Here is a 22,814-nt window from a genome sequence, read left to right as displayed (position 1 = left end):
AGCAATAGAAACTCCACCCTTTTTTATGTGCATTGTTCATATATGTAAAAAGCGAGAGGGGGTTAAATTGTGCCCTTGTGGCCATCACCTGGACTTGTTGAAATCCTGAAGGTACCCCAAGTTACAAAGTATTTTAGAGAAGAGTTTGTGTCATGTTTGGAAAGAAGAATTTCAATTCCATGTTAGTTTTTCTACTTTTTATCACATGTCCTTTGAGGGATGGTTTCAAGTTCCTTTAAATGGCATAATTTTCAGCCTGAAATAATACTTGAAGTATAGAGGAGTTTTTTAAAAATGTATTTGCTGAGGTAAGTAGTTTAGTTGCATAAGCACTAGGGCGTGGGTAGCTATACTTCACTCCCCAGCTGACAAACACATTTTCCAGAACAATAACTCAAGTTAATTGAATGACCATATAATGCAGATACATACAAATACATACAAGCAGAATATTTGTGTTTAAAAAAATGGCATGGATTCAAATGAAAGAATAGGAAGGGAAGAAGAGAGAAAGAATTTATAGTAATTTTTTTAGGTGCTACTATTTTAACCCCAACAAAAATTGTAGCACCTTGCCACAATAAATTTATGGCAATGTAATTAATCCACACACAAGACTTTCAAATCACAGCTTCTTCATTAAAACTTTTTGTCTTGGCATTGATAAAAATATTTGTGTGGAACACTGATTAATCATATGCTGAATATACTTTTTTTCTTTCCTTTGGAGTAAAGTTCCCTCTATAATTTTAAATATTGTTTAAGCTTTTTTGAATTTACATAGCACATAGAAATGTGCAGAAAAGATGGCAATATGTATGAGCGCATAAGAGAAGGGCAGGACACTTGTGGCTTTAAATATTTTTTGAACCAGTGTATCCGTAAGATTGGGAATGCCCTGGACAAGATGCCCTACAAGGCTGCGTCCACAACATTCTGCTTTTTTCTGCTCCTGAAAGCCATAGCTGGTCTCCTTATTTAAAATAATGAAAAGGTAAAAGATATAGTACTAGCAATATCTGATTAGCAATAAATGGAAAATATGTAGCAATCGGAAAACTAACAGTATATATGCAAAAAACAAGTTTAAGCAAATTCAAGCAAGAAAGGTTTCCATAGATATTACATCTATGGCAAAGTAAATACATACATTTAGAATTGGGGGTTGGACTAGAAGACCTCCAACGTCCCTTCCAACTCTATTATTCTGTTATTCTTTTGCTCCTAGTGAATAGTGTCATTTATCAGTTCATAAAGAAAATTTTAGGACACTGTAAGCAGTAATTATAACATTGGTGCTGACATCCTTTTTAACTACAACTAAAGGAAGAAATTTTAGCTCATTTAAAATCAAGGTCAATTTTACTACTAAGCAGCATGCGTAGTTGCCTTGCCAACAAAATGCAATTGCTTTATAGACATTAGCACATTTTATATCAATCTATTCAACCAGAAAGATACTTTAAAAAGAGCTATTTATGGTACTAATACATAGTACCTTGCTATATTATGTTAGATCTTTCTTTCCTTTCTGTTGGACAGAACATCAACAAAGTGTATGGTATTATTTAAGGAGATATAACAGACAGGTTCAACTGAAACTTATCTGAAGGATGCAAGATTGTGGATTACAGACAAACATTACACAGGTAAATTACTTGTATGCACAATTAAATTATAAATTATTTCATAATCATATCATTCAAAGATATTTATTGTTGATGTTTTAGTTTTATTAAAAATTAAAACCCTCCTCTCAACAAGTGCTTTTTGAAAAGTAATGACTCAAAATAAAGCTTCTATTCAAACACATTAAGAACTCTTGTGTTTGAACGGATATAGTTAAGCTAACACAATAGATTAGATAGCAAGCATGAAAAAAATTCTACCATACATGCTTTGATTTCATTCAAAATAAAGTTAAGAATTCATTATATCTAATCTTGGAAAAGATACATCTTAGGAAATTAACATTTCAATTCATGACTTGAAACCACAGCTTATAAAATGTCTTTTATTAAACGAAAAGAATCTGTTTTGTAGATCAAATATGAAATAGAATGTACAAAAAACTTTACATCTCTTCTTTCAAAGAAATAAAATACTATCTAGAATTAGCTTGCAGCCATTCCCTTCAAATACAGCAGAAAATAAAAGTTTTTTTAAATGGCAATACAGTAATACACAGAATAGCCCGTGTTTAAACTGCAATTATAGAGGTTAGAATTTAAATGGAATCTTAAAGAATACAACTAATCCATAAAGTAACAAAACATAAAAGTCAATTATTACATTTCTCTTAGAAGCAAGCGGTGGGTACATGAAGTGCAGAATTCATAAAGCTTGCATATAGCCTTCTCAGTTCCTATACAAATATAAAATGTTCCTTTTTAAAAAAAAAAAAAAGCCTTTTTTATTCCATAACATTTCACAATGAAGGAAATCATCTCAGCTATCCGTTTAGCTTAATCATGCAATACATTCCTCAGATCTTTCCTTTTGAAGCTTGGTTCCCAAAGCTGTCATGACAATTAAAAAAAAAAAATCTTTCCGTTCAAAATTTTGCACCATTGTATAAGGAGGTTTTACAGAACTTATGTCTTTGGCATATCACACTGAATCCTTCTTTAATACTTTTCCTTTTAAAAAAAGTATACATTCTTTTAGTAAGTATCTTAAAAACATCTATTTCAGACCTTGCAAAATAATGCATTACACCTCCTATGCGATTTGCAAAATATACACCTTTTTTGGAGGTGATGGGAAATACCCGTCCATTCAAATCTTGAGTGGTTGGAAAAAGCTCAAACAAGCTCACTTCTGCATAAATTCAGTTACATAAAATCATTCAGTTCGGCTTCCAATGCTGCTGCCATTTCATCTGCCTCCGAGCTGCTACCCTCCTCATCTTCATTGCTTGATCCTTTACTTGATTCACTGGCAACATCATCATCAGCTAGCTTTCGCTTGTGACCCCTGTAGGTATGAACAGACAATAATTGTGATTAAAACCCAGTTATTAGCTATAAGAATTTTAATCAACTAAGCCAAGTCCAGTGCCGTTAGATTCTGTGTTACTGCAGCAATAGGCCTCTGAATGCTGAATACAAGATCTTCCTCTGAAATCCCAAACGAAGTAGGTAAAATGATAATGTCCAATAGAAACCAATGCTTTTTAATTATGAACGTGTGTGTACCTTGAAACCTGAATGGTACTTTTAAAATTCATTAGGGAAATAATAAGATCCCCAATATATATATATATTATTTATCATATATAGGAACTGCTCATCTCCATCATAGAATGACTGTATGAGCAAGTATATGTATTGGTTGATTTGTTCAACATTTTGCTGATTGTATCCTACAGTTTTTCAAACTACATTCTACAGAACATTTGGGTTTTCTGAGAATTTGGCAGGATTCTGTGAAAGACTGAGAGAGAGAGAGAGAGAGAGAGAGAGAGAGAGAGAGAGAGAGAGAGAGAAAGAAAGAAGAAAGTTCAGTTGAATGCAGCCAATTTTTTTATGACAAGAGGGTTGAGGGTTGCCTCTTTATCAGGGTTCTGAGAATTAAAAACAGATAAGCAAATAAACAAACCACTTGTGACATGAAAATTCTTGCTATAGACAATTTATGCTCATTTTAAAATCAGAATTTCTTTTTTACACTAGTATAAAAGCTTTTTAGGCTTTATATCAAGCACTTGCTTTCAATATTACACAGTACTGATTCTGATGAAATTGTCTCCAAAACATGATTTATATTTTAAGACAAGGTCAACAGTGTGGTTAGAATGTGTAAGAAACTAAAAATGCACTAAGATTTCCTGAATACTTGGATCCCTGTTTTGGAACACTCATCTCCCCCCCCCCTTCCCCAAGATTCACCTGAAAATATTTTAATAATACAAATAATAGCTTGGGTAAGGACAGTAATTTAAGATGGCTTGGGTATGCATACCGGACAAAAATCCTTATTAATCTTCTCCTGAAAGAGAACAATTAGAATTTGACATATTATCACAATGCATTTCACCTGTAATAGCTCTGCCAAAAATCCACGATCAAAAGATCAGAAAGAGGCACTATGATACTCTTAAGTTTACTGTACTAAGAATGTTTTTCAACAAAAACACCTGACTAAATCTTATCTATATGAATGTGTAACCAGTATCATGACACATACATTATATTTCATTATTACGTTATATATTGTAAATAGGTATATGTAGATTAGTGGTTAAGATGTTGGGCTTGAAAACAGAGGTTCAAGTCCCCAGTCAACTACCAACATCTATTTGAAACCATGGCCCAATTCATCACAAAGATTTTATTGCTGTTGGAATAAAACAAGAGGAAATTCCCATGTATTTCACCTTGAACTTTGAAAAGTGGAATATGAATGCAACAATAAAAAAATACGATTATGTATCTTAATTGTATTTACTGTGTAATATAGATTATGATGTGTTTTATTTACATCTTTTAGATTTTGTATAGTTTTTCTCTTTTTAAGATTGTAAATCGCCCAGTTATCCTAGAGTAAGATGGGTAGCCAATAAATTTTACAAATAAATAAATAAATAAATGTGAAAAAGTATTTTCACAGGAAGTCCTCATTTACTAATCACAAGTGGAACCTGCAGCTCTGTTTGGATTACAGTTACAATTCAATTACATTGAATTACAATGAATTAAGAGCATTTGTGACAAAGATATTGCAAGAGAGTATGCAGGGACACAATGAGGAATATACATCAAAAGGAATGTGGTGGTGCTTATTCTCCTGTAATCCTTCTTCTCCAATCTCTCCATTTGCAAGGATGGGAAAAAACAGGTCAGGCAAAGAACAGTGAATGCTGATTGTAATGATGATCACGATTGTTGGACACTGCAAACATCATTAAGTGTAGGTATCTTATTTTTTCAGCACTGTTGTAACTTTGAACAGCTGCTAAGTGAGGCAATCAGTAAATGAAAACTTGTACTTTTTCAATTCAATTCAATATTTATTTTAATATTAATAAATGAGAATATAATTAACATGAGGCACCATTTACATTTTGTAGTCCATTGTGCGATTTGAATGAAAAAATGTGAATTTTGTGTGTAGAAAAGTTAAGTATAAACTTAATTTTAATTAAGTACAAACTTCTACATTTTCACCACTCCCAAAACTCCAACTTAGAATCTGGTGCACCAGATCAAGTACAGATGTTTGCTTCATTAGAGAGGCTCTAGGACAGGGGTGTCAAACTCGCGGTGTCACGTGACGTATCAGGACTTTCCCCCTTCGCTAAACTGGGTGGGGCAGAGCCAGCACGTGACATATCCAGCCCGCAAGTTGACACCCCTGCTTTAGGAGGAACCTGTCTGATTGAAACCTTAAACATTTAGTTTGATTTACTCTTATGGAAGTGTCTGGTATCACCATTTTTAGATCAAAAGAGCTCTGAGGCTTTCAGAAAGAATAGAATAGAATTCTTTATTGGCCAAGTGTGATTGGACATACAAGGAATTTGTCTTGGTGCATGCGCTCTCGGTGTACATAAAAGAAAAGATACATTCGTCAAGAAGGTTAGAGATGCCTATGACTTTGAAAAGAGATTCAAAAAGATTGGCTATAAATCATTCCACTATCCAGAAGATCATGAGTCTTACCATTAGAAAGAAGCTGCATAAAATAGATCTACATGGGAAATGTAGCGGGGAATCCTTGGCTGCCTGGAAAAGTTACCCTTCAAACCAGAGCAAGATTAAAGTGTGCACAAAAATACCTAGCCAAATAATTTCTGGAACTATGTGCTCTGTACAGATGAGGCATTATTGGGCCACAGTACCAGAAGTTCTGTATGGTGAAAGCATTTCACTAGGACAAATTATACTATCTGTGAAGTGCAGAGGTGAAAATGTTATGGTTTGGGGCTGCTTTGCTACATCAAGGCCTGGGTCTTGGCCAACACAGAATCTATAATGAATTATTCCTGGTACCATAGGGTGCTTCAGGATAAGACCAATGGTCATGAGATTGAGGGTCAACCAGAAGTGGACCTTATACATAACAATGAGGTTGTTTCTGCCAAAGGGGCAATACCAGGTGAAACAAGAGTGAACTTCAATTTTCCTGAGAAGGAAATGGCATAGTTTAGTTCAGTAAATGATTACTTTTTATTGAATTACACCATCTTTATATTAATATACTGTTTGAATAAAGGTAACATTGATTTGCCCTCATGTTTAAAAAAAAACCACTTTGCATAGAGTGGTACTTTTTCACATGTCTATATTCCATTTTTTTAAAAAGGAAGAATAAATTTAGTCAGCCACCTCAGTTTTAGTAACAGCAAAGAAAAGCAGAGGATGGTGGAGCCATGGGAATAGCATACATTGCTACTGAGCTTATATATAACGTTGACAGTTAAAATACCTTGACATGGCAGTTAAAGGAAGTTCTCCTATATATTTGTTACAATCATAATCCAAAGTGTCAATAAAATGACTTTTAAATCTCTTTTAAACCAGCAGTTCAAAAATTCTTGAACATAGCCAGATTTTTAATGCCATACTTTTAAAGAATAGGCCTCTTTGAAATATACCTTTTGGAAATTAATTATTTTCAAAATTCACTTATCCATCTCCACTGATTTAAATTTGATTTTTAATTACTGTGAATTAACTATTAATCTAAATATAAATTAAAAAACTGATTCTGATCTGGTTTCCTAAATAGCTATAAGAGTTCTAGCACTGCTGACTTCTGAGAATATTTTATTTAAGGCTTTCTGCAAGCTCCTCATAATAGCACATTTTCTGTCAATATCCCAGGATTATCTTAATACGTGCCTACTGGCATCTTCTATCACTTTATAGTTTCTGGAAATATAATTAATCCAAATAACAGCTGTGCCAATTAGATAGTACACTGGAGTGAAACACAAGCTGGCAATTGATTGAAATTTTTTTCCTTGAATATACTTCAAATAATTTGCATTGTGCTTTTCATATAATGCAAGCAACTCCTGGAAAAAAAATCTTCATCTTTATTTATGGAACTCCTAGAATTGCCTTTACTGAAACAGTTTCTGAAAGTGAATATAAAATTAGTTTTGTATTTGGCAAATTTTTATCTACTCCTGCTACCGGGCTTGGTATTATCTCATAATTCATTGATCTGTCTACTTCTAAGCAAGCTGTCATGTTTGCCTCTGATGAATAGAATTTGATACCTCTTCAAGGTCGGGTTTTGCAAGAAATAGTGTCAATTTAGCCAAATTATCATGGAAGAGCTGGTGATGACCACTTTTTCTAAAGAAGACACAGGTGGAAATAATGAACTGCAGGAATCCATTTCTTTATTGATACAAAACTGAAGGTGATTTGGGATTGTACGATCAAAACTTAATGAATGCCTGAATGAACTATTTCATCCAGTTAATAGGAGATAAATAGCCAATACAGACTTCCTGCCAATAAGATTAATAATGGAAAGGATGTTTATAAACATTGTAAAATGATGTATTATTGATATGTATCATCAGAGTAATTGTCTAGAATGCATGAAGGTATTTCAATTTATGTTGGAGCATAAGGACATTTTATCATGCTGTACATAGATATGTAAACAAGCAAGAAAATTTGGGATTAACATACATCCACTGATTCAGAAGATTTTAAAGATTAATATATAATTGAGACCAGAGATTTTTTTTCTTTTGCAATTGACGGATACAGTTGGGGGGAAAAAATCATAAATTTTGTTATTGTATATAACTGCAGTGAGATTATCATATGTACTAACAAAATAAGATTCACCGCTAATCACAATGAAGGAATATTTGGTGAAGATGTTAAGTTGCTAAGATGGCTAAATTAACTCCTTTGACAAAGAAAAGACTATGTTTATTGCTAATTGGAAACCCCTTATGGATTTTTAGCATAAAACAGAAAACATGAATTCATGAAAGTTATAACTTACGATAGTTATATTGTAATCAAAAAAAAGAGGTTTTTTTTTTTCTTTACATTTATATCCCGCCCTTCTCCGAAGACTCAGGGCGGCTTACAGTGTATAGGGCAATAAGGCAATAGTCTCATTCTATTTGTATATTTTTTACAAAGTCAACTTATTGCCCCCCCCAACAATCTGGGTCCTCATTTTACCTACCTTATAAAGGATGGAAGGCTGAGTCAACCTTGGGCCGGGCTTGAACCTGCAGTAATTGCAGGCTCTGTGTTCTAATAACAGTTAAATTTATAATTGTATTTGTATTTATAATTGCTGTAAAGCAGATCAGAAGCCACTTTGTATTTTTTTCTTTCTTTTCTATTTTCCTTTTTCTTCCTTTATTGCTCTTTTACCTTTTTCCCTCTTTGATTTCTTTCTTTTTCTTTTCTTACTTTATATTAGTATGTATTAGTTTTATCTTTCTGTTTAAATTTTTAAAAATAAAATTATCAAAAAATAATAAGAAACATGATTAAACAGAAGTGCACAATAAAATTCAATGTTATCCATCCGTTATCAGAAATACTTTGGAAAAAATGTATTGGTATATTATTTATAGATCTGGTATAAGACAGAATATGAGAAATAGTCATCATCATATATGACTATTTTTATCTTTACTTTTATCAATCTAGCTTCATGTTGCTTTAGTAATATAATATGTAGCATGTGTAACTTGATAGATTCATAAATTATCAGTTTGCATAATAAATTTAGAAGCATAGCTCCAGCATTTTGACAACTAAAAGCTTTATTGTTACTGAGTAACATTAACTTGTATAGCTTCCTGTCTAATCTTAGGCCACTTCAAAGGAGACTAGCAGCCGCCCCCCCATTAACAAGTATCTGATTCTATGATATCTATGTCTGTAATAATTAGGCTTTCATTTAATCTTTTGACAATATGTATACCTGTTATATAATTATAAGATTTATTAAGTTGTAGAACAGCAATTTAAGAGTACTTTTTATTAGTGATAATGTGTTTCAGACTCTGAAGCCTGATGCTCAGTAAATTATATCAGTATCATTTACAAGCTAGTGTTCTATAACTTTCTTAGATCTATGAAAACTTTCAAGCAATAGAAAGAAAAGTGAACTGATAGCAAATTGTTCTGCTGGAAAACATGTTATGTTCTCAGTTGTAGCATTTGCTCTCTAGGACAGCATACCTGCCCAGGTTCTATACCGCTTCTTCCCTAATGACCTTTGGAAAGTCAGTGAAAATCTGGCTGTTCTCTCAGGCCTGGGGGAAGAATGGTGGTTGAGCATCTGCAAGATGCATTATTGAATCATCTGGAGTTGGGAAGCCTCTAAATGATATCAAGTAAAATAAAATAAGTAGAAATAGATACATCCAGTAGTGGGTTCAAGGAAAGCTCATTGACACAGAAGAGATAGTAGACTCCAATCTCTCATTATGCACTCCAATTTGTAGCCTTATGCTAAGAATTCTTATCCTTTTGGAGTGGTGAAGACTCTTATACAATGTAATGATTCTATTTATATTTCCAGAAAGAGACCCGTGATGGAGAACACACTAACGATTGAACTAAATACAATTCACTGGAGAAGAAAACAACACTTATAATGAAGCTAAATCTTAAATATTTTGGAAACATAATGTTAGGAAACAGGTCTTTGGAGAAAATGTTAAGCAATCAAGAGCATGGTTAGTGATGTCCATCAGGTCGTGAAGGATCAGAAAACATTAATGATTAAACTATAATAATAAAGTGTATCATGAAAGTATGTTGAGTCTTAACATTAATTTAATGAAACAAGTTTGGTTATTTAACCCCCTTTGTTCTAGAGGGCATTTTGTAATTAAACATTTAGAGAGGTACAGGATTTCAAGAAGAATGGGAAAGCAGGCTAATATTTTAGGAATTCCCTAATAAGCTGCTCATATTTCAGATAGCTTACCCTTCAAAAATATATTAAGAAGGATATACAGGTAGTCCTCAGCTTATGACCACAATTGGGACAAGAATTTGCTTTGCTAAGTGAGGCAATTATTAAGTGAGTCATGTCCAATTTTATTACTTTTTTTGCTGCAATTGTTAGGTGAATCATCACAATGAATATTAAGTGAACCTGCCTTCTCCCATTGACTTTGCTTGTCAGAAGCCCACTAGGAAAATTGCAAATGGTGATCATGTGACTCCAGGACAGTGTATGCATCACAGATCCATTCCAGTTGTCAAATGCCTGAATTTTGATTTTCTGATCATGGGGATGGTGTGATGCCGTAAGTATGAGGACCAGTTGCAAGTCACTTTTTTCGATACCACTGTAACTTTGAACCATCACTAAACAAATGGTTATAAGTCGATGACTACGTGTTTTTCCATATACACATTCCATATAAACAGGCAAACAAAAACCCATGGCTTTAATGAACTACTGGTAACCATTTAACTGGTTGCTTTCTGTGTTTAAAACCCAGAAACTTAAGTTGAAGGATTTATTTAAGAATGTTAATAAATACCTGGGTATACTGCCTGTCAAACTTCTTTCACTTGATGATGTTGATACTGGCCTTTCTTCCACTTTTATATTTAGAGTCTCTTTTATAGTACTATGTGGTTCTTGCTTTTCTTCTTCCGTTTTCTTTTTTTCACTGTCACTGTCATCACTACCTTCTCCTAAAATATCATCAACCTGTGAAGGAATATTAGTTGGGAGTGAAAAAAAAATCAGAAAAAACATGAAAATACTAATTTAAATAATACATTTTAAACTATGTCTTTTCAATTTGGATATTCAAAATGTGACATTTGCATGTTTGATTTGAAATGTATTTATTATTTTTAATTCCACTCTCCCCTAAACAAGGTGGCATAATATAAAGCTTAAATTAATGCAACAATATTAGAAATCGATAATTTCAATGCAAAGCAGTACATGATTTTTTTTTCATTTAAAGCTTTAATTAAATAAAACGTATGAAACTTTTTTAGGATAGAGGTAGGCAAAGCAAAAATACTCATCTTGTTTACATGTGGTTTTTCAATAAGTATTAATTGAAAAGAACATCTCAAAAACCTCACATGGGACAGATTAATATCACGGGGCAGAAAAAAACAATGTGTATTTGGAAACTAAAGAAGGAATCATATCCACTTTTTCTACATCGCTTGATGAAGTTTGAGATATGAAACTAAGAAAATTCTAAAAGAAATTCTTCTGTACTCCTAAAGGCTCTGGAATCAGAAAGCTGGATTTTATATTTCCAAAAATGAGGAATAAATCATTTGGATTAGTACAAGGTATAAAAAAACTCAGCAGTTGCATCTTTATCATCTATGTGTTATTTTCACATTTCACCACAGAGTCATAGTTTGCTTCCATTTTTCTTTTTAATTTATAACTTTTTTTCTGTACGTTTTTTTATTTATACCTTATTGAAAAGTTCTGGAGAATCCATAAACTTTACATTATTCTGTGGCCTTGATGTTACCTAAAACTACTCTAATATAAATTTTAGAATATTAAAAGTTATCTGGATGTAGAATTGATCTACTGAGGCTAAAATTTGTATTTAGATATTACAGCTGGTGTTCTACATATTTGATGCAGAGCTGCATATAATATGTATTTTTTAATTTAAATAATAGTTTTGATATTCATGAGCTCTCATTTACCAAAATAGCAATTGCTATACATCTTTTCCACCCTAATTTACAATGGCAAAGACATTTCTCTAAAGTTCAAAATTCAAAATACCCATTGTTTGGAATAATTTCTGCTAAGACAACCAAAAAATTTTGTAACTCATTCAAGTGGATAAACATAATAAATATAATATTATTACTACTATTAAATAAATGGAAACAAAAGAAGTTATCTTTGAGCTTAACTGTCATTTCATCATCATGGGACATATTAATAAAAGGAAGTCCAAGATAATTGTACCTACCCAAAATTATGGCCTGTTTACACATTGTTAATAATTTTTTTAATCCTAATGAACAATTATTTTAGCTTACCTCTTTATCCATACTTTCTAAATCCTCCTTGCATAGAGTATAGAGTGGCATAGTCTCAGACATACTTGGCTGGCGCTTCCTTCTGGATGGGCCAGGCTCCTCATTTTCACTTGCTGGAATCTCTTCTTCATCAAGAAGCTGTTGATGTGGTTGAACAGCTCTGAAAATTCAGACCTCCTTATTAAATGTGTTATGACTGAAACTGAATGAAATGCCAATTTTGGCATGATACAAACAACCATTTCAAAATTTGTACAATGGAAAAATATATTAATCAAGTTGCTCGATTTGGAATTCCCTCTGTCATAGTTCTATAGAGCTCTCACATCCTGGACGTAAATTGTTTCAACTTCTACCCTCAAAATGACGCTATAGGGTTCTGCACATCAGAACAACAAGACACAAGGATAGTTTTTTTCTCTGAATGCCATCACTCTGTTAAATAACTAATTTCCACAACACTGTCAAATTGGCTACTAAGACTGTATTACTATTCTTCTTTTCATCCTTACCACTACCTATCTCTTACCACTTATGGCTATATCCATGTTGCTTGTATCTTTATAAATTATATTGTTTTGTTTCCTAGTATGATTTGATTGCTTATTAGTATCCTATGACTATCACTAAGTGTTATATCTTATGATTCTTGACGAATATATTTTATTTTTTCTTTATGTACACTGAAAGCAAATGCACCAAAGATAAATTCCTTGTGTGTCCAATCACACTTGGTCAATAAAGAATTCTAAAGGAAGCATCAATTAGAATGCCTTCCCACCTGCTCTCTTTCCAGTGTCAAGGTAAAAATTTAGGAATCTCTCCACCACTGAAAGAACTTATAAAAACAAAAAGAGAATTCAGAACAAAGGAGTTCAAAGTATGTGTGTATTTTAAAAGTGCTTTGCATACTTATAATTTTATTTGGACATATTCTAAATCTATCAGGTAATATTATCAAAATAGAAACTGTGTTTAGAAGTGTGAGGTTTTGCTACTAAAATTAAAAATATAAAACAAGTCAGTTTAGCAAAGTACATCAAAGTTTTTAATTAACTGTTGCCATAGCTCTCATACCTTTAAAATAACATCTATTATGTCACAAATACTCCTCAGATTCTGCAAAATGTAACAATGCTTATCTGTATTTCTCCGCAAGTTTTATAATTTCCTTTCTGACAATTACAGGAAAGAGTAAGAAATTATATTATCCTATGTAACAGATTCACAGTCATAATTGCATGCTTTAAACTGAAAACAAGATGTACAGAAATTAGAAATTGTAATTATTTATAAAGGTATTGCAAATACTTTATTAAGTATTAAAAATGGACATTGCACTGTTTTTCAGTTTTCTAATAAAGCGCTTCTTGAAAGAATAAAATATACAAATATGTGAATTATTTCTTTCCATGTTAAATGTAATAGAAAAGAGGAAAATCATATATTTATGTACCTGAATAAAGAATGCTCTCCATGGACTGGTAAAGTGAGAGGAGGAGCTGGTGCTTGAATATATGAAGACTGGTTGGAATTCTGAGATCCTTTCCTAATTAGTTTTCCAGTATTGGGATCATAAAGTCGAACTTCAGGCCCAGGCTGACACTTTGGATGAATGGGAGTTGGATGAAAAAGAGCAGTCTGGAAAGCACTAGGGATATCTGGAAACATGGCAGGACTATTTTCTCTGTTAGATTAAATATTTAAAACACTGTTAGCAATCAGCTTTTCCTGTTTCTTTCCTTGAAAATGACATATAAAATATAAACAGAAAACCATCTGCATTTTAATAGAATCATTGATTTTGATAGTATAAATATGTATAAGAACCAATGTGAAAGTGCTATAAAAACAAAATGGATAATTATTTCACTTACATCTCAAGTTTTTAAAACACCAACTTGAGAACACTTATATAATGTATGGTTAATTTCAGAAAAGACACTGAATTGAACAAATAAGTTATTCAGAAAAAGGAAAGACAAAAAGTATTCAAAAAAAAGAAAGAAAAGAAACTCAGCTAGTATTTACTACTTCTTTAACTGCCATATTATTAACTGTATAGGCCAGTGCTTCTCAATTATTTTCTGGCATGCCCCCCTAGGAAGAAGAAAACATTTTTCGCGCCCCCCGTGCGACTGTAAATAGTATCATTATTTAAAAAAACGAGGTCAAATGCGCCCCCCTTTACGGAGCCTCGCGCCCCCCCTGGGGGGCACGCCCCACTATTTGAGAAGCACTGGTATAGGCTGACAACATCCATAACCGATACAGAAATTTGCACGTAAAATATTCTCATTTTGTACAAAGTTTTCTGTATTTGTAGAATAACTAAAACAGTTATTTCTATAACAGTTCAATATTATTCATTGGATTTTAATCAGAATGCATCGAACAAAATCTATTATTGTTTATTGGTCAAATAAACAATATTTATTATTTGTTTATTGGTCAAAGATCCAAGTACAGATCCTCTCTCCAAGATGCTAAGTGGGATCAGTGAATGGGCAGAATTTACCATTTTTCAGCAAAAAAGCCCATTGGATAAAATGGACTCACAACAATTAGATTCATTTAATAACTGTGGTGACTTGCTAAATGACTATCATAGAAATATAAAATTGTTTATATCTCTATAACTTTATTATAGTTTTTATAAATTATATACCATATAGGTTTTCATAAAAAATAATTTTATAGTTATAGAGTTATAACTATAACTCTTTAACTATAAAATTAAGTCCAGTCATATGGTAACCTGACTTATATCCACAAAAAATTATAATCAACATTCTGGGCTCAAATGTAATTGTAAATTGAGGTTACAAATAAAATTTACAAATTTTATTTGTAACCATTCTAGACATATTTGCCTGAGATTCCATTAAAGTAAGTTTCCATTGAAAATAATCCATTCCCAGAAGCTATGTAAGTTCTTTGACTCCCATTGTCTTACTTTCCCAGCTATTCTCTCACTTGAAGGGAGCTTCCTTCTATGGTTGAGGAACATATGTCAACTCAGTAAAGTCTATTCTTCAAGTCCAGCTGATCTTGGAATAAATGACTTTTAGAATGTCCACATCCCCAGCATTGCCTCTTCTCATGGCAACTTGTTCATTGTTGGCTCGTGTACGGGTTACATAGGAGGAATAAAAGAACAGTCTTGCAACACCCTATAATGGAGGACTTTAGATTCTTTTCCATACCAATACCAATTGAAGCTATTTCTGGAAGGAGCACTACTGCAAAACAATATCCCCACTCCTAACTTCCAGAGGTATTACAGAAGGATACAATGAAGGATGCTATCAAAGGCTGAGAGCAAATACGTCAAGAAGGGCTACACTCCTTTTCTGCCCTACCCTACTCACCCACCTAACCAAGATAATTTCACTTATCTTGAATCCAGACTGAAATGGATTGCTATAATCTGTTTTCTCTAAGAACCCCCATATATTTAGGTCAAGATTCTGTTAATGCAGCCTTACAATAAAGAAGATTTAGTTCATCTAGTCATGTTTCCTGTCTGGGAAGTCAATCTTGCAAATCTGAAAATATAAACTTTCCACCGCCATTTTTAACTGCTTGATCCATTTGAACTAGTCTTTTCTAAGTTTCTTGAATTTCTGTTGGAGGCTCCTGCCCCCGTCTGATTGTTTCCTTTCTTCAAGGTGATTCTCACATTCTCTTACAACCTTTAGAGATTTTTCTCCAATATCTTTATTTCTGAAGGCAGGACATTAATTTTTAAACACAAGCAAGTCACACATAACCACAGAATCTCCATATATTCAATTATTACTTTTTACCTTTGTGTTTTGAAGTAATCCTCCTTCAAAGGAAACAGTTGTTCCTCTACTTTGTCCCATCGTTCCAAACAACACCATAACCAATCTGGATTTACAATATGAAGATTTTTACAGTTCTGAGCTTGCCGGACTTTTTCTGTGCCTATTTAAACAATCAAATGTGAGTGTTTGGAAAACAATTTTTTTGTGATAAGTCAATTCTGGTAACACTTTGCACATACACAAGTCCCATTAAACTTAGCAGAATTAAAATAATTTATAGAAAAATACTGATTTCAAGTCAGTTTCAATGTTTCTAACCTTCTGAGATTCATCCAATAACCTGCTTCATAAGAATTTGTTGTACTTCAACTATGACGGAATTGATTTTCAGATGTATTATGCTTTATTATTTTAATTTTAATTTAACTCCATGCAAAAGAAGTAAATAGCTATATTATTTTACTGAAGGATCAAATTAGTACAACAAAGGAAAAGCATGACAGCTACCCAGGGGAGACTTGTTCTTCAAATTCAAAATAATTTTATTTTCTATTTACCTGCTCTGGCTGCAATAAGGTGGGTTGGCTTATTGGGGTCATCTTCATTCAATACAAGAGTTTTTGTAATCTTGGCTCCAAGTGCAATAGCATGATAATGTTCCCGTGTTTTTTCTATAGGAAAATTTGTAGGGTACAATCCACTAAATAATATGGTAACATCTGACAATACTTTTTGTTTCAGTTCTGGCACTATTTTTCGTATATCTGGAAGTTCATCAGTTTCCTTTCTGACATATTTATCATACTTGGAATAATAATCTGTATGCACTCTGACAAGAATCTCTTCAAGGTATATTAAATGGTCATCATGATCTGTGTCATCATCTTCTTCCTCCTCCATACTTTGATCTAAAGATTCTCCTACAGTTATACCAGATTGTTCACTATTTTGAGATTCTGTTTCAGCTTCCTTCTTGTCTATACAACCATTTCCTAGACTATAAAGGCTATCTTGTTCAATTTCCTCATGCGTTTCCAAATCCAAAGCTTTGGGATGGGCATTGACGTTAAGTGAAGCTGCAGAGTCTCCAGAATGGTTCAACTGTCCATCTTTTTCTACATTTGTAGCATTTCCCAGCAGATGTACACCCTTTTCTTCCTGCACAGGATGCTTTGATTTTTTCCAGCTTCTTTTCCCTTCATTTTCACTATCTGAGGCAGAAGAGGATAAAGATTTTTTAGCTTCCAAGCCACTATCACTTTCACTATCACTAGACAACTCAAAGTCCAAGTAATTGGCTGTTTTGTCTTGAACCTGCTGCTTGCCTATAACTGTCCTGTTTTCATGATCTGAAGGTACACAAGATTCCTTGGCACTCATCTGATTATTTGTATTAGGAACATTTTTTATCTGATCAGAATCACACAAAGAGTCTGTTCCTTTATTGTTAGAATTCAAATCCCTTGGTGAAGGCTCATTGCTGTCAGAATTATTGCCATTTACTTCTTTTGTAGATTTTTTAATGCCATTGCTCTGCTCTTCCACATTTCCAGTGTTCTTTATTTCTTCAGAATCCTTTATTACTGCTGCTGGATCAGACGCATCCACTGATTTTGAGGAATGATTTGCTAAATTAAATATACAATATGAATTAAATTCAAATTCAGCTTACACAAGTATAGAAAATAAGTCAACTAAAGAATACAAATTATCCAATTAAATACATCTTTATTTAAGGCAAAAACATGGGCCTGCATGGTTTCTGTAATAATCACATAAGGAATACAAAACAAACAAACAAAAAAACCCCCAACCCCATGGAAATTAGCTAATGACATTCCCCCTTCCCTACCCCTATCCAAGGGGAGGGAAGATAGCTAGGCCAATTATATTTTTATGTTGCACAGAGATTTAATTGGTTTAAGGTTAAAAACAATAATTTACTTTAAATATTTCTGGCTACACAAAATAGTGAAAAGCACATTATTTCATCTTCAGCTACATGATTATATCTCTATTTAAAATTCATACAATTAAAATGTATTATCTTCCTGAGTACAAGAGATCAAGGAGATTATTCCATTTATATCATTTTCTTAATTGAAGTATACCAGCTGGATAGTGTGAATTCTATTAGAATATAACACCAAAATGGGGAAGTGCTTCAGCATAGTGACACAGTTCATTGAAAAAAATATATAATTGTATACTTCTGTTTCTACATAGTTAGATGTCCATTTTCATAAATGTCACCTAAGGGACTAACTCTCCTTTGCCTTACTTTTCATAAGAGATAAGCAGCAGAGAGAACATTCTGGGCATGTAATTAGAGGCAGGGAAAACACTACACCTTTATTTTTCAGCCATCAGGTAAAGAGCGCTTATGAATATACAACAGCACAAGTGGGGGGCATACATAAGAAGTATGTTACTGGCTCTATCTGCTGTTATTCACCAGACTGCTTTAATTAAGTTCAATTTTTAATAAGGCATATTTAGTTCTACCATTATTGGCTGGGTTCAAACACTGCATTGTGTTCATTGGGCTTTTATGTGGCTAAGCACAACATATAAATTCAACCATTGTGGTTTATAAATCACAGTTTTATCTTACTGTTATCTATAAGGAAAATCACTGCCAATTAATTATGGAGAAATTATAGTTCAACACAATGTGTGAGCTACTGAGAGAAACACCTATGGTGGCTATTAATTCCTTTTTAAATTGAGGTGCCTAATTTGAACCCGCTTGAGCCAAATTAATTGGCTGGTTACAGATTAGATAGTAGACAAGTTATTATGTATTTTTATAACAATTTTCTTTCTCTCACTTCTCTTCTTAAAATTGCAAATAGTAGGACAAAAGAATCCAGGCTGAGGCCATACTACAGAAAAATACTTCCATTTCTTTCTCACTATATCAATTTATTTTTGTTAAAACATCTATTTTAATATTGTTGAAAAAGCTCCAGTATAATTAAAATATTGATGCAGATTTTTCTTTAAAAAGAAGCAATTTTTAAAATATAGTTGATAAATGTAAGTAAGTTGCCTTACTAGCATTTGATGACTTTCCATGCAATAAAAACCATCTCTATATATCAATTACTAGCAATCTTGTAATCATTTTAAAAAGTGATTATAGATATCTAAATCCGCTAAATGTATAATATAAAAATTTGATTCTGTTGGTTTTCCAACACTGTCTTAGATTAGATAATAGTCTGCTTAAATAAATATGATGGCAATTGACTTTGTATGATGCAAATATTGAAAATTAGAACATAGTTTCCCGCCATCATGTATATTAGACAGTTACCTTTCTTTCTCATTTGAGCTTCCCTTGAGCCAGGTGGTGCATTAATATCACCTATACCCTGAAAATATACATATTTCTTCACAGTGATCAAATTAGGTGCAAATTTCCAAACATCTTCTCTGTCATCAATAATGCAAACCATGGAATCTCCACAAGGAAATAAGTTCCTATAACCAGAGAACAAAATTAATTTATATTGATTATCCACTTTTAGATACCTCTAAAATAATTACTGGTAGATTATGAAAAGTTGTCAGAAATGTATAAGCAAACATTATTTTTTTAAGGTTCATCTGACATTCAGTTCTACCACCAACCGGTCAAGTATGATCCTCTGTTGGCTAAAGCAACCTGTCAGGCCTAGAAGCTGTCTTTGCATTGGATCTTCAGGCCTGCCACATTTAGTACTGTAGGAAACTGGGAGGGGGGATTTTATGCATTGTACCCTGACACAACCAGTAACTGGGTACAGAAGGAATTCATCTCAGATATGATTTTGCTTAGTGGATACTTTAGCTTAATTACTGAGGAAGGGGCAGCAAGAGAAAAAAATCGGAGTTAACAAAAAATGAAGTTCATGCAATACAGTCGAGAAAAAGCAATGGCAACATCCTGACAGTCTAAATAAAATGCATAGATGTTAGCAAGAGGGGACATACATCAATTATAATTTTGTTATACACTACTAAATTTTAACAAATGTGTTTAAAAAAATTAAAACACAACAAACAAAACCAGAATTATTCTCATGATACATTTGGATGACTAGCTGAGCCCAAGGGGTCTGGTGAATCATCAGTATGGAGTCCCTCCAGCCCTCTTTGAATTCCACTGACTCTTATCTACCTCCAGTTTGCATTGACTATTAGTAGTTCTGATTTTTGTAGAGAGCTAGCACAGAATAAACTTATACTCATTTGAACAGGCTTGGACCCTGATTTCTTGTGCCTAACAATATATTTAGCATCATAAATTATTAAAATACAATAAAAAAATCCAAAATGTACTCTACAAAATAGCAATGTTTTAAACATTCATATAAATTAGTACTCATTTTTGTTTCCAAAGTATGACTCAGGAAGAACTACACAAAATAAAGCTCAGGGCAAATGATTTTTCTAACATATACAGACACAAACACTGCATTCAATTTAACTAATACAAATCTTTCTTTTCAGTCAAAGTTGACAGAAATACTTGTGCATGTAGCTGAAATGTAAGTTGAGAATACCTGTAATATTTAATTGATTTTTATCTTCTATTTCTCCCAATATACTTTGTATATTTATTCCATAAACAACAGTTTACTCACAATACATACCTAAGGTTGCCAGTTTTTGAATATGGATCAATACATTCATCCCTTGACAATATTCGATGGGAAAAAAGCTTCTTTTCAGAGTCCAAAAATGCTTTTAAAGGGAAAAAAAGACTGAAATTAATTTTTCCAGTATTATTACATTTCCTGCAGGGATTTGTATACTATGTGTTTGTCTTCTAGATTACTACAAATTATACACACATACATTTTCATCTGGGTTTTCCTATATAAATAAAATATATTATTAAATTCCACAATATGTTTATCTACTAATAATACTGCAAATTAAAACAACATCTCTAATTCAAGAATTGATATATAATTTATAGTACATTAAAACATGCTAAAATAAATAGTATTAAGCAAAATATTTTGAAGCTGGTCTATTATTTTATACATTCTTACTTGAAATTTAAACCAGAACGCCTGGTTTTTAACATTATATCATTTTGTTAATATTAACAAGATACTCCACTCATATAGTTTCATTGCAAGTCTCAGGATTGAACAATGTCTCTCATTTATCAACAGCATGTCTCAGTGTTGATAAATGTTTTGGTGCTTTTAGGCAAAGCACTAAAGATGTGCTGTAATGCTTAAGCAAAATGGGCAAGATAAGGAAAAAGTTTCAACAGAAATTTCTTGCAGTTGCAGGTTTAAGTTATACTTCTAACACTTGTGTATAAATACTGCATAGCTGTCCTTGTAATAGTATTGGGTTTTTTAATCATAATTGTGTTGTCTAGTTTGTGGTATATAAAAATCAGTTTTATCAAAGCTTTATCAGAGTTTTGGGAAAATCATCTTATACATCTCTTGGTTTTGCCATTTGCCAAGTAGTGTAAAATATTTAGCACCTGATAAATTATATATCAGCTAGGCAATACCCAGCTTGGCTGGTTATATAATATTGATACTCTAGAGATAATCAATACAAACTTGCTTTTTTAAAGCAGATATTTTTAAAAAATACTTTAAAGTTTTGACCATAATTGTCTAAATTCCATGTTCAAACATGACTGGTGATTCAGGAAGTAATGCACTTAGAGCAATCTAGTATCTATTGGCAACTACACAGCATTTTCTATAAGTTAAAAGCAAAACACCTCCAGATATCACTGGTCATTTATTAAAGCTGATACATGTAGGCCAAAACGACTGCATCTTAAAGTAGTAACTTAAAACCCACAAAAGCAAGAAAATGTGAGAGTTAAGGATAGAAATTCAACCTTAACTCACCCGCGTTTGCTTAAGAATTTCAGCAAATTCATGTAGAATCATCCCTGTTGTGAGACCCCTGCAGTACCTAGGCATAACGAATTGAAAAGATTAGCTAAAGAGAATCATCACCAGATAAACTTTAGAAAAATGCATAGTTACTGAAGTGAAACAAGCCACTTAACTTGGAAAACAAAAGGACATAAATATATTAAAATAAAATACATTTCAATAAATAAAACCAGGACGTAGTCAATTATTTTTCTATATCTGTATCTACATAAGAAACAAAATCTGACTAGATTAACAGTCTACATTTAGCCAAAAGTTCCTCATATATATACAGGCTTTCTCACAACTGACTGCAGAAAAGGCAAGACTTATAGAAAGAGATTTGTTTCCCAATATCATCTTTTTTGGAACTTAATTATAATATCCTAGTCTATATGAATTAATGTATGCACACTTAAGTACATTTAAAGCAAAGGAACAACATGACAATCAAACAATGTACTCTTATATAATTGGATATGAAACCACATGCTCAAAAGGGTAGACAGTTTAGTCATGCCAACAAATACATTTCTGTTAGTCTCCCTGGATCTGCATGTTTGTGGGTAAATTCACAAGCTCATCCAAACTATGACTTGGGCTCTTTACAATAGCCATTCTCAATCTGCATTTTATCTATACTTTTAACCTACAACTCTCAACATTTTCTCAAAAAGAGCTGAGAACTGGAGAGCATTTTCGTTGTGAATGGTTGTTTTAGAGGCAATTTGATTGAAAGCCAATGTGGTATAGTGGTCAGAAAGCGAGAGGACATGAGTTCTAGTCCCCCTTTAGGCATAAAAGCCACCTGGGTGATTTGGGGCAGTCACTGTCTCTGAGACCAAACCAACTATTAGCATAATAGTGCCACTCAACTCCCAAACCCTGGACAAGTTCTCCCATAGTTTTATGTATATTATATGTAAATACTATGCATGGAAAAATGAAACTTTGAAGAGTTCACACCAACAGCCACTATACTGAAAACATACTGAATGTATAAATGGATAAATGAAAGAACAAACACTTGAAACAGCCTAGTCATAAAAATAAAAATCGCTATAAAAATGTCTCTTTCCATGCTCGTCACCAATAAAACCAGAAAATTATCAAGC

The 22,814-nt window shown here is 32.7% G+C and overlaps 1 protein-coding gene across 1 annotated transcript in view; it reads right to left on the bottom strand.

The window, feature by feature from the left end:
• Positions 1-1,711: 1,711 nt before the first annotated feature.
• Positions 1,712-22,814, bottom strand: part of CTDP1 (CTD phosphatase subunit 1) — a 44,929-nt gene continuing 23,826 nt past the window's right edge. The window contains exons 6-13 of the mRNA XM_058176031.1: positions 20,431-20,521; positions 19,110-19,276; positions 16,348-17,418; positions 15,809-15,950; positions 13,456-13,686; positions 12,000-12,159; positions 10,499-10,671; positions 1,712-2,976 (exon numbers count right to left, since the gene is read on the bottom strand). Of these exons, the coding sequence (XP_058032014.1) occupies positions 2,835-2,976; positions 10,499-10,671; positions 12,000-12,159; positions 13,456-13,686; positions 15,809-15,950; positions 16,348-17,418; positions 19,110-19,276; positions 20,431-20,521 (2,177 nt within the window). The 3' untranslated portion in view covers positions 1,712-2,834. The remainder of the gene's footprint in view (positions 2,977-10,498; positions 10,672-11,999; positions 12,160-13,455; positions 13,687-15,808; positions 15,951-16,347; positions 17,419-19,109; positions 19,277-20,430; positions 20,522-22,814) is intronic.

Source organism: Ahaetulla prasina, chromosome 3 (genome assembly GCF_028640845.1).
Source record: "Ahaetulla prasina isolate Xishuangbanna chromosome 3, ASM2864084v1, whole genome shotgun sequence".
Classification (NCBI taxonomy): domain Eukaryota; kingdom Metazoa; phylum Chordata; class Lepidosauria; order Squamata; family Colubridae; genus Ahaetulla; species Ahaetulla prasina.
This window is presented reverse-complemented; position numbering and strand designations above follow the sequence as displayed.